The following is a 13,890-nucleotide window of genomic DNA, read 5'->3' as shown; positions in this document are numbered from 1 at the left end:
GAATACATTGAAAATTTACAGAAACTCTTTAAATTCTCTATTTGTAAGTGATTTGTGATTTCATTTGGAAAATATGAAATGCAAATCATGGCCCCAGAGAGTCTCCTAACTCACTCTAGAGGGCATTTAAAAGGATGTTGACATGACGATTTAAAGGTAAACTTACAATATTCATTTCTCTTCATTAAATTTATTATGAAAGTAATGAAAAGTTTTAAAACTAGAATTGATTTATAGAGAATAATGATCACAAAATTATTTTTGTTGTTATACGTGTGTGCATTAGCATGTGCACCGACTCACATGCATCCACATGCACACACTGTTGCAAAGCTTCTTCTTTCTTAGAGATGATTTCTTGCACTTGTTCTTAGAATTTGACTAGGATGGCTAATCCTCAGGTGCATTTAAAGTAAGGAATTATGTATGAGCGTTTTCAGTTCCATGTTGTCTTCCTCAGAAATCTATGACCAGGCATCTGTGAGGATATGCCCCAGCCCTATGGTAACTTATTTAAGCCCTTTTGTAAAAACTTCATTTTCCAGTGTATCATTGTTTTTTGCTCAGAGAGGAATCCAGGTTTTAGTTCTTCATTCTATCTTCATATTGTGTCTGTATCTAATTCCCCATCTGCAACCCATTCCTTCTTGTCATAATTTATGTATTATGTCATCTTGAGTATTTTGTTTAGGATATTGATTTAGAACTGGCTTGTATTTTTTTCTTGAATACACACCAGTGAAAATCACTCAGTAGAAACCCTGATCTATCCTGCTCTCTCCCTGGATAGACACACGTGTTCTATGAGCTTTTTTTGATGTCTACAGCTTCAGTTTGTTTCTATTGTTTTGTACCCCCTAACCTTTCAGCACACACTGACACAGACCTAGCTATTACTGTGGTTATTAATAATCGTATAAAAAGATACCCTTACTATACATACCAAAAATCAGTTCAGTATATGACTATTTAATGAATATGTTATTGTATTCTCTTAAGAGCTCAGTGCTACTACATAGACTATTTCTTTTGATCATTTTAATAAGTTACAATTTCACCATTTGGACTTTTACTCATCCTTGAGTTTCAATAATATTTTTCAAAAATATTAAAATTCTTCTGATTGATGGATTTGATATGTAATCAATGATCTTTTGGGGTTTGATGACACCAATGTCCTTAAAATAATCCAGAAATTTAATATTATATTTGTTTCTTTCCAAACTTTTCTTTCATGTACTTTTCCAAAAAACCCACACATCTTATTGATTTTAAATTTTAAATATATCTTATATCTATCCACTACATTCTTCTTCACTCTAAAAATTTTGGCTACTGGTATCTCCTTCAGGAACTAGTACTGTATCTTCTTTTTTATTTTCTTGTTTCCTGCTTGCCTCACTCAAATCCACATAGTATCTGAACTTACAATTTGCAAACATCAATAAAATCACGCCACTCCTTGTTTAGGACTATTCAATAGCTTTCCATGACTCTTCGGGTAGACACCCAAACGTTTTCCATGACCAACAGGATGTATGTGGTTTGACATCCTTTTCCCTCCCCAAGCTCTCATGTAAATGAGAGGGTAAAGTCTATTGAAAGTTATGCTAGTACAACCCAGTTTCATGACATTTTGGTGAAGACGGGAAGCATGGGAGAGGACATCAGAGTGGCAATATGGAAATGAAAAAAAAAGGAAAGATAACAGGCATGATGGAATATAAAACTCATCCTAAAAGCTCCCATCTCTAATGTTACCACTTGACTATTGGTGAGAACTGAAGTATATCACGGGGGATTATGTATGGCAAAGAAACTGTCATAGGTCATGGCAACTAAGATGCCGGATTCTACAATGGAACGGGAAAGAATGAAGTGGGTTTGCAGGAAGCAGGCTCTGTGGCTCATCTCACAGTGATTCAACCTTAAGACACCCATTACAGTTGGCGTGGTGCTCACCGTCAGATCTGTGCTTGCTAGCATAGCAAGGAAATAGTACATGAGTTCACGGAGACTGTGGTCATTCTTGATAAGGTAGAAGAGAGTGCCATCGTCAAGAAGCAAAGAGATGTAAACTGCAAAGGAGGGGATTGAGATCCAGTGATGAACTGCCTCCAGACCTGGGAAGCCAGTCAGCAAAAAGTAGGCAGCAGTAATATTGAGCCACAGAGTATGTCCGCAGGTGGAGAGCAAAGTTATGAAAGCTGTGAATCCAAGAACCCATATTTTTCAGTGGTAATGTATCAAAGCAGCTTTAATCACAATCTTCACTATTAATTACTTGGGAGTAATTAATTGGTATGATCAATGTAACTCTGCAAGCATTTTCCAGCAGAAGAAGAGTAGAGATTTACAGGTAATCCTTGAGATGATGAGTGCTAGTCTTTCTCTAATTAGAAGACAATATAGGTTAAAGGTTAAAATTTTCTCTAATTAAAAGAAAATTTTTCCTTAATTTTTCTTTAAACATCAGGCCCTACTGTTGTGCGTATGCTTAAAAATATTTGCAGCAACAGTGACAACAATAAACAAGACAAATAAGACAGATCTATAATAATCTTTCTTACTGTGATTGCTGACACTTCGGACATATTTAACATTGATATTATCTTTCACAATCATGATAAAAAATACTTTTTTCAGTTAAAAACTTTGCTTTGTTTTCTTTTGAAATTGAATGTCAGTGTTTTATGGAACACATCAGCATCACCATCACTTCCAATTGCTTTGTTGCTCCAATGGTTACCACTTTCTAGAGGTTGGCTACCAGAAGTGTGAACCACAGACAAACCACAACTAACAAGCATGCAGACCTGTTAGACGTGCAGCCTTAGATGCCACCTCCAACCCACTAAGTCAAAATTTGCATTTTATTGCCATCCCTAGATGATTCAGGTGCACAGTAATGTCTGAGAAACACTGCCTTAAGCTTTTCTACTGCCTTAAGCTTTTTATATCTATTCCTTCTTTGGAGATAGATGCTTTTCGATTCTTCCACTAGGTTGATTTCCTCATTCCCTCCAAATGTCTTCACACACTTTTTTTTTCATTACTCCTTCACCATTCATTTGTTCTCTTTCTGCCTCTTGTCCTTTCCAAAATCATTTGACATAATTAAATGTTCAGATTCTTTCTCTCTGTCTCCTCTTATCTCTATCTCCTTTTCCTCCAACACTTAACTCCTAATGAGCTGTTGCTTGTGTGGTTGGTCACATTATAATGTTCCCACAGCCTAAAGATGTCAGTCATCTCCACTATTTCCATTTTCTTGGTTGCCACAACTGGAAATAAAGAACCTATTATTTTTTATGCTATAGTCTTATTTCACCATAAATTCAGAAGAATCAAGGCACGTCTCCACTACTGAGCAGTGGAATACTTGCTTCCTTCATAAGAAAGATGTTCTTTTTATCATAAATAGATCAGAATCAGTGCAAATCACAAAGAATCTAACTCTTGTGTAAGAAAATGCTCTCAAGTTACCTCTGTATGAGTATGGTACTCATGGAGATAGAAATCACTAACACTAGGTGTTCCCTAAAATTAAAGCACAGTTAAGGCACGTAGAGGCTTAAATTATGATTATTACACAAATTTTGTTCTGTCCCTGAAATTTTCTTTAATTTTAAGAACATGGATGAAAGAGCAATGTGTAAGAAGAAGAGAAGGGCAGTTTGGAGAGGTAGTAATTTAGAGATATCTATCTTGAAGGGTGAAAATAGCAGAAAGTCATAAGGTCCTGAATTCATTTAAGAAAATAAATTCAGAATTATTAAGCTATATTTTCAGACTTTGTAAACTTTTGTGAGCTTCTTCTTGAAAATTAATTAGATCTTTGCAGAGACTGGTAATAAAATGTTCAAGACCAAAAGGACACATGTTTTCACTATTTTTATCAGCAGAAAAATGATTGAGAAATAAGGAGGCTGTATTTCCCTCCATATCTAGGCTTGGTTAGGAAAATAATAAGATATAGAGAAGGTTCTGTAACAAGATATAGAGAAGGTAGCTCTAAGAATGTGAAAAATATGCCATGTCCCTAAGTCTTTTGGAATAAAGGAAAAACACAAGGGGAAACATGCCCAGGACTGAGAGAGAGCCCTGATATTTATCCAGAAGCAGGTGTGTGGGATTTCTAGGAGTACAAGATGCTTTCATCAAACTGGGGCCCTCTGTAGATAGTTGTCTCAGGGCTGGGACCATCCTGCATGCATCCTATATAATGTGGCAGTAATTCTATGGCTATGTATGGATTTATTTATTGACAAATATTAAGAAAATGACATCGGGTGCACAAGAACTACTTTGTTTGGGTGAAAATAGGGAAGCTATGGTCTTGAAATTGATAGGCAGCTTCCAAATCAGAACATATATTTTCTTTAGTGACTTTCTAAGGTTCTGAGGGTCCTGTCTTATCAATACCTGATGAATTGTCCTTCAAAGGGCACCTTACACATGAAGGTATAAACAGCCAGTAGAAGCACCATTCCTCAATCGCATCTAGGTCTAGTGGGAAGGTTGCTATTTTGACTCTGCACAGAATTAGTGAGGACATGTCGCATGACTGCCACTGTATTGATTGCCAGGAAAGCCATTTAATAATCACAGTCTCTGTCATGGAAGAGCTCACAATGAAGACCAGGGGTGTATAATTGGGCTTAATGATTACCCTGCAATTTTATGCAAAATACTGCAAATGATTGTCTCAGCAGGGTCCTTAATGCTTAAAACATGAAAAAATATAGATAGATCTGAGCCCTGTCCCTGGTTGCATTCCAGCTATCTTACCAATCTGATTTTGATGTTATGACATTTTTCTAGGTGAACAGGATTCCTAAACTTGTAACCACACACACACCCACACGCACACCCACACATAGACTTCCATGGAAACAGCACAAAGTGCTGGGGTTGAGGGCATAACATGATTCTTAATGGATATGGAGGAAGTGAAAGGGACAGGGGGGCTTACATGTATGAAGAAAGAAAGGATAGGAAACATATGTGGACCTCAAAAGAAAATAGTGGATAGTGAATCCTTCACAAAGTCCAAATAAACAAGTGAACAGAGAAACGGTGATTCCTCCTCCGCTCATTTGCTCTCCACATATACTTCATTATTCCTGAATAGGATGGGGGTTAGGCCCCCATAGACCATAGGGTGATGGACCAGGACCAGGGTCTCAGGATTTTTCCTAGTGAATCTCACTGACAATTACCCAAGCCCTTTCAAGAAAGCAGTTCCGAAAGTGTAGACACACACACAGATGCAAACACACACACGGGTGTGTGTTTCAAGGTCTGCTGTTAGGATTTGATGAAAATTATAAACCTCTATCTCCCAAAATGGGTATGAGCACACAATTTAACATTTAATTTGTGGCATTCACAGTTCTCGTGATGCCAACTCAAGGGTACCAGATTAGAAAAGCCTAATCTAGCAAAATTCCTTGAATATACTTAGTGAAAAGAAGGAAAAAGGCTGTGCTTTAGATGTTTCTCACCTCTCCTGGGATCTTCCCTCTATGCAGGCCTTTGGAAAACCTTACATGTTTCCTTGGCTACATATAACATTGGAAGGGAGAGGAGTGATTCATATTTCTGTTCCTGGCAATCACCCACTCCAGTCTTGTTGCTGGAATAGGAACTCATTCTGCCCCATATCAAGACTCAGTCCAGATGATTGCCCCATATCAAGACTCAGTCCAGATGATTCCCTCACATAGCCTCCTCAAGACACCTCATTAGAAAGTGCATGTATACAGAAATTACCTCCCTAGAGTTTCGGGGAGGTAATCCAGCTTTACAGCCACACAGGAGACTCCTTGATGTCTCTTTCTTCTCTCTTCTGTATGGGAGGAACTGGGCCACTTAATAAATGTCCTCAGGCCTTTCATACCTTTCCCAAAAGATATGTGAGGAAACTGGAAACTCAAATGCCAGCTGAGGTAGGGAAGTCAGGACTTGGCTATGTGACCCCTCTGCCTCCATAAACCTCAGCATCAGGATTTAAGAAATCCATGCATGCTCCTCTTGTTGTCGACCTGAAATGCCAAAGGTATACCATTTTCTCTGGAGATCACATGTACTATTTTTGATCCTAGAGACTGTGAATTTCAATTGCATTTTGTCTTTCCTATTTCTTTGAGAAAAACTTCTGTTCCAGAAGAACATCAGTGGATTTCTTAATAGCCATGTGTATGGAGATAGTCAAACTTTTGTCTTAAAATTAAATTATTTGTAGATCATTGGCCATTTTGTGTCAAGTTCACCATGAGGACCATGGTCTCTTTATTTACAGAATGTTACAATATAGGGTACTAGAAAGAAGATATGTATCAAATATTCATATCACTGTCATGACTGCATGGATGATAGCACGCTAAGGGGAGCACATAGAATGTATCTTTAGGATAAGGGAAAGCTTCCCAGAGGAAATGTGATTTAAGCTGAGAATTTAACAATGAGAATGGTAAAGAATATGGTAGTCATCAATGGGATAGAGTTTAGTTCCATACAGAAAGAAAAAAGGGCATAGGCTAAGGCAAGAAAAATATGATGAATTGCAACAAAAAGAATTTTAGTATAGCTAAAAAAATAAAGTTGGAAAATTTGACACAAAATGAATCTGTGGTCACAGGTTCTAATCATGTAGGGTCTTACAAATAGTGTAAAGAGTTGGGACATTACCTTAAGAGCAATGAGTGTGAAGTAAGGGAAGAGGGGTTCATGATCAGATTATCATTGTTAGAAGTTTACTTTGGTCAAAATATGAGGAACACATTGGAAAGGTGGAAGAGTGAGTGAGAAAAGTATAGGATACAATTGCAACAATCCAGGTGAGAAATGGTGTTGGTGTGTACGCAATGAGGTGTTGTCAGTAGAGTTGGATAGAAGGGAATGGGAGAAAGGTTCTATGGGTTAGAAAGAAGAGAAGTTGGTGACTGATTGAAGGTGGTAGATTGAGGAGAGAGAATAATGAAAGATGATACCTGCATTTCTGATTTTACCTGAGTAGAGAGCAGTTCTATTTATTAACATGGGGATCACAGGAAGATAACGAGTTTATTAAGTAATTGACAATTATTTGTTGTTTGAATCTTTTGCACTAAATATTGTTTTACACACTAAATTTGGAGAAAGAATGAAGAGAACCCATTCATTTTAGAGCCTTCTGTGTTTATAAGCAGTCAGGTAGAGATGTCTTCTAGGTAGTTACATGTGTGTGCCTTGAGTTTAGAAAACAATTATGAAAGCAGGAGAAGAGACTTGAAAATGATCAATGATCAGACCAGACTAGATTAGATTAGAAACTTTATTTCAAATTACTGGAATAATTTTTTAAGAGCATGGGCTCTGGAGCCAGTCGACTTGAGTATGAACCCTAACCCTACTTCTTACAGGTTCTGTGTCTTTACATACTCAGCACTTTAGCATCTTCATCGGTAAAATGGGGATGATAGAAGTTGTTGAAATGATCGTTGTCAAGATTAAATAGATTCTCCTAAGAATGGTAGTAAAAAATGTATAAATTGATTTATGTAAGTGTTGCACAAGGCCTGGAAAATGTTAAAAGCTGAACAAGGGGTAGTTTTGCTTTGTTCTGCTGTTTTCTCAGAAGACTATAGGAGAGTTAAGTGTCTAGGATGGATTTAAAATAAGCAAAAAACATCATAAGATATTGACATGAGAGTCTTTAAAGAACTGGACAATAAAATCCGTCTAGGATGTAAAGGTAAATGGAAACAAGAAGGAGTTAGAAACAAAAGTGTCAATGGACTGGAAGTCCTGGTATTGTAGGAGAAAGCTACATTGGGAGTAACTGAGGGAGAAAGCTTGAAATTGTATATATTTATTTTCAAAGTCTATTTAAAACTTCTCATAATATTATTCTTTTTAGCTATATATTTCGTCATATGAAAGAATCATCATATATTTAATAACTTCTTACTGGCAGAATGCTCTTCCCTCATACCTATTTTAGTGTTGACAGGTCAAAATTTTCAGATGTTTGTCTTTGTTAATGCAATGATATTAACATAATAAATAGAAAATATGAATGCTAATAGCAATATGTATTTTCTCAAATCCCCAGAGAAAAACACTTACAAGTTGTATTTTCTTATTATTAATTGATAGATGAGGTAACTGAGGCTCAGAGATTAAATGGCTTGTTCAAGATCACAAAGGTTGTAAATGAAGGAGGCAAGGGTAAAGGTGCCTTTCTCTTCAAACACCACATTCTTTCTGCCATACTATGCTGTATTTTTTTTTTTACAACTTTTCCTTATTTTGTAAGAATAAATTGATACAAGCATATTTACCATATCCAAAACTATGGAAATGATTATAGTTTTAGCCTTGTTAAAAGTAATAGGATGTTCCTTATGTCTAGCATGTACTCTGCATTTTATCTACGCAAGTTTGGTAAAAAAGTATATATTATAGAAGTTAGAATATAATTTTATACATAATAAAATGATATAATTAGAAATTATTGGTAATTACATTTATCTTAAATTTTCTTACATTTTTAAATGATTTTTGCTTATACATTTTGACGATAAGAAAATAAAGATCATGCCTGTTCCGTCTTCTTTAAATAGTTTATAAATATGAAATTACCTTGTCTATTTCATTGTCTCTCCTTTAATTCATTTCCAGGTATCACTTTATTAGAGACACATTATATTAGACTTACTTATGACATGATGCCTTATGATTTTTTTAAAGGTATCTTTTCCCTTGCTTTTAAGTTCTTGTTATATATTCTTTTTGAAAAATTTTCAAACTTACTGGATTACACAAGTCAATTGATCTACTCATTCTTTTCTCTCTTATAAAATTAACTGGAAAAACCCAATTAAAATGAGAAAAAAAGCTAGGTGAATCAAGAATGAGAGCACACAATGGTGGAAGACCTAAGTCAATGGTTTTCAAAGGTTATTTTGTAAATAACCATCTTCAATGGAGAAGTAAATTCTTTTAAAAGAGAATCTATTGGTTATAGGAAATCATTCCAGTGATCCTGGTAGTTTTATGCAACTCTTTCTTCAATAAAAAAGTCATGGACTAATTATTGATTGAATACATTGTCATTTTATCTGCCATCGTATTTTCTATAATTTTTCTTAATGTACATCATTTTCCCCAACCCTCCTTAACTCTTGATGAACTAATAAAATATAGCTTCTCTTAGGATATTGCTGATATACAGATTCTGGTCATGTTGACCCCTGCAAGGACTAAAATGTATGAGAGGCCTTGAAGTGAAGGTTCCTTAAATATCTTATGTGTTTCAACACCATAAAATTACAGTATTTCCTGAAGGCAGTTTATTTCACTACCATCCCCCCCAATCCAGGAAAAAGACAAAATGTTACCTCTGCAAGAATATTATTAGAATACTTCCATGACTAGTATCACTTTTTCATTAAGCATATGTAGAGGTTATGAATTGCAGAACACAGAACAAAAACACAGGTGTGCAAGAAATGGAACTTTATTTTATTATTATAGGTAGTTTGGAGTCCTCATCCCATAAGGTTGAAGACACCTGATAGCTTCAACTCAGAGCTTTCTCACTAATCTTTGGTGGACATCTAGCTATGCTGGCATCTTCTTGAATCCAAGTTCTTGCTTGGCCTTTGGTTGTTTTGTCAGTAAGGCCTCTCTTGGTTTGTATATTTTATTCTCTACATTTCTGATCCACTCTAGTGCCATGCAATACCAGTGGGATTGTCCAAGACCCTTCATCATCTCTGATGCACTGTCAGGCGTACAGAAAATTTTTGAAATGTTTTCCACACAGTGTCAGGGAACTCTATCAAGCTATCTCATTCTCCTCTTGTTGAATAGACTTTGCAGCCATTTCAAGTATCATTGACCTCAGATAACCATGAAGACAAGTTATTCTGCCAGAGTAGAAAATGACAAAATAAAGCAAAGCAACCTACCAAACAGAGCAGCAAGAGTAAGGTCAATGTCTTTGAGAGTGTGATAGGGGCGAAAGACTGTGAATCAGAGCAATGACTTTGCATCTTTTAAATGACAAGAACGCCAGTCTTTTTGATTCTGAACCACATTGGCATTATATAGTCCATTCTCCCAAGAAACCCATCCTGCAATGGGGAGAACCTCCAAAGTAAGTAGATCAGGCTCAATTTCTGTGGAAAGAGAGAAGGTGATTGATACCATTCTGTATCTGCTTGTTCTTAATACTATAGATTATTGGATTCACAAATGGAGGGAAAAGGAAGTAGATACAGCTCATGATAATATGAACTACATGTGACACATATTTTCCAAATTGATGAGTGAGGGTCAGCCCAGTCACAGTGACATAAAAAACCAGAACACAGCTAATATGGGAGACACAAGTATTTAGAGCCTTAGCCTTCTCTTTACCTGAGGCAATTCCCATGATAGTCTTCAGGATTAGGATATAAGAGATAAGGATAAGGATGGAGTCCAAGAAACCAGTTAATGAGACCAGAGCTATAGGATAGAGTCTATTGAAGGTGATGTCAGCACAGGCCAGTTTGATCACATCCTGGTGCAGGCAGAAGGCATAGGAGAGGACATGAGATTTGCAGTAGGGGAATTGAGAAAGAGTGATGATTATGGGCACAATAAATATAAATCCCCTCATTAGAACCCCCAGACCTATCTTCATCACCTTTGTATTGGTGAGGATGGAGGTGTATCTCAGAGGATTGCAGATGGCAATAAGACGATCATAGGCCATGATGAGCAAGACTCCGGACTCTACAATAGAGAATGAGTGGATTAGATAGGCCTGGAAGTAGTAGGCTCCATGGCTGATCTCCCTGTGATTCAGCCACAGAACACCAAGCACAGTGGGCATCGTTGTCAAAGTCACTCCAAGGTCTGTGGCTGCCAGTATAGCCAGAAAGTAGTACATAGGTTCACGAAGAGTGTGGTCTTCTCTGATAAGGAACAGGAGAGTGCCATTGCTGAGAAGTATGGAGACATAGATGACAAAGAAAGAAATGGAAATCCAAGGATGAAATATCTCCAGACCTGGGAAGCCAGTCAGTAGAAAAGGGACAGCACTGATGTTGGACCACATGGTGGTTCCCTGAGAAGAAACAAAAAAAAATCTCTCCAGAGCAGCACTATCCAGTAGAAATATAATTTGAGCCACTTACATGATTTTAAATTTTCTAGTAGCCACATTAAAAAGAGTAGAAAGGAAAGAGTTAAAATAATTTAATAATATATTATATATATAATATATTATATTTAATCCACTACATCCCAAATATTATCATTTAAAAATGTAATCAGTATAAAGAGCATGAGTGAGATATTTTACATTTTTTGTACTAATTCTTCAAAATCCAGTATGTAGCTTATACTTACAGAACATCGTAACTCAAGCTAACCATAGGCTACAGTATTAGACAGTACAACTCTAGACTATAAAAATTATTTTTGCCATATCATTTGAAAAATAAGAAATCACAGTCTTTGAATAGAATTGTGCTCAACTTGTATCCCTCTTTCATTAATTTCTCATCCCAGTTCTCTAAATCCAATATTTGCTAATTCCTCACTATCTTGGTCAGAATCTTCTGCTAAAGCTTATCCAAATTTCTGACTTGATCTCACCGGAAATCTAAGACTCTTTTTCCATTTCTAGTTCTGTCTTCTAGTTTTTTTATCCTCTGTATTATGAACATATTTTATATCATGGGAAAAAAGTCAGTACTTTTAATTTACATGCACTGTTCATATTATGTCTTCATTAATTCAACAAATAGGACTTTAAGATACCTACGTAAATAAGGAACTGGATGGAGCTTTAGGGATACAAACCTCATGATCTTGTGAATAATAAAAATAAGTTCTCTTTGGGTTTTACCATCTTTACTCGAATTGAAGCTCACACAATACTTTGTATGGATACATATATTATGCAACCCCAAAGGACCAACCTATACAGGGAGCCCCAAAGAGGGATGCCCGAAGTCTGCAGGTACCTTCTGACCCCGTGGAATTGTTATATTACTAAAGTTTATGGAATTTACTTTCTGCTTCAGGGAAGCATTGCCTTTAGTGCCAGAAGACAGAAGAGAGAAACTTGGAAGTGACTCTTTTTTCAATTCCTCAAGTTTACCTAAGGACAATCAGACGTGTTTCTATTACTTAGTAATCTGATATTCCTTTCTTCTTTAAATCAGATAGAGTTGTGCTAAATGTAGTGAATATAGTAGTACAAAAACAGACATACTTATTACAATGGACAAAATGGTGGACTTAATCTAATCACATGAGCCCTTAAAGGCAGAGTTTTCACAGACTAGTAGTGGAATAAGAACCCAAAGTGATTCAAATTTGAGAAGGACTTGACAGATATTGGTTTGAAGCTATGGGGGACCACATAAGAAGGCATTCAGGCAGCCTCTAGGAGCAGAGAGAGGGTCTCAGCTGACAGCTTGCAGAAAAGCAGGGACCTCAGATTTATTGCTACAAGGAACTGAATTCTGCCAAAAATATGAATGAATTTAGAAGTGGAGTCTTCCCTGGAACTTTCAAATAAGAACCCAGCCAGCCGTCACCTTGATTTTGGCTTTATGATACCCTAAGCAGAGAACTCAATCAAGCCTACTAGACTTATGACCTATGGAATCCTGATATTCTAAACGAATGTTGTTTTAAGCAGAACTGTTGATGGTATTTGTTACAATGCAGTATAAAACTAGTGAGAAGGGACTGCTATAATCTATATTTTGCTAATAACAATAAACTAGTAATAAATTAGTATTTACAGAGTTTATGTAAGCTAGTTGTGTCAATTAGCTATTGTCACAAAATTGCCACATGACAAAGCCCTATACAACTTCAATGGCTTACAACATGGCACAATTATTTTTCACTCATATGCATAGTTCAGCTAATTTTTGCTGGCCTTGGCTGGGCACCTCTGGTGATTTCTGCTTCTCTTGCTCATGAACATAGGATTCATCTCCATCCTGTCATTTTTCTGCTCCTTCCCTCTTATATCCATAACACTTTTCTTGGGTTTATTAAAATCTTATCCCTCACTTTGCCCTCTCCCTCTAGCTGAGTCCCAGATGTCTTCAAATATCACCCAGACTTCAGCACAAAATTTAACATGAAACATTTTGTCTTTTACAGTCTATTACCAATCTCTCAGACCTAGTGGCTCTAATTAACTCATTCTAAATAAAACATAGATGTACTCCCAGTCAGTTACCAACATTGCCTATCGTACTGACTGCTATATTAACACATCAATCCTCCTGGAAGCAATGACAGATTTTGACATACTGATTGTCAAGTCATTAATGAAATTTTAATTATCTTATTAACACATTGATGTACTAACTGGCTGGTATGCTGATGGGTAAACTGCTTGATGTAATGATATTGACCTCCAATTATTACTTACTGATAGCCTAGCTAACCAGTGTGTAAAATTACTGATCCAAGCACTGCCTTTTCCCAAACAAATGTGCAGTTAAGAATCACCAATAACTTATCAACTACCTGCATATGTGGTCACCATCAGGCCCTCCAGACTCCAGTTTTTCTTCCATAGTGGACATGACTGATCAGTCCTGACTATGTCTTACCCCAGTGGAGCTCTTATACAGTGATCATTTCCAAGACTTAAGGGAATGACAGCTCTTAAAGATAGGCATTGAGGTAAGAACACACACAGAGTTTTGTCCTATAAGCGAGAATTAGTCAAATCAATGAAGGCAAAAGGCACAAAGAAGAGGAAAGAGAAGACAGAAAGGTAACAGGCAGATGTGAGAGAAGGAAAACTGAACATAGAGAACAGCATCAAGAGGAGGAGAAGATGTAATATAGAAACCTACAAGTGTCATGGTGACC

The 13,890-nt window shown here is 36.5% G+C and overlaps 2 protein-coding genes and 1 pseudogene across 3 annotated transcripts in view; all 3 read right to left on the bottom strand.

Moving 5' to 3' along the window:
- LOC101390420 (hemoglobin subunit epsilon) overlaps window positions 1-13,890 on the bottom strand; it is an 82,459-nt gene that overhangs the window by 51,923 nt on the left and 16,646 nt on the right. The window lies entirely within an intron of this gene.
- On the bottom strand, window positions 1,393-2,226 carry LOC106802396 (olfactory receptor 51B2-like; annotated as a pseudogene).
- On the bottom strand, window positions 10,067-11,213 carry LOC101402110 (olfactory receptor 51B2-like). The gene has a single exon (XM_004434101.3). The coding sequence runs from the start codon at window positions 11,093-11,095 to the stop codon at window positions 10,163-10,165; it is 933 nt and encodes a 310-aa protein (XP_004434158.1). The 5' UTR covers window positions 11,096-11,213; the 3' UTR covers window positions 10,067-10,162.

Source organism: Ceratotherium simum, chromosome 7 (genome assembly GCF_057802395.1).
Source record: "Ceratotherium simum simum isolate JZ-2026a chromosome 7, ASM5780239v1, whole genome shotgun sequence".
In the NCBI taxonomy this organism is placed as follows: domain Eukaryota; kingdom Metazoa; phylum Chordata; class Mammalia; order Perissodactyla; family Rhinocerotidae; genus Ceratotherium; species Ceratotherium simum.
The sequence above is the reverse complement of the archived record's forward strand: the minus strand, read 5'-3'. Positions and strand labels throughout refer to the sequence as shown.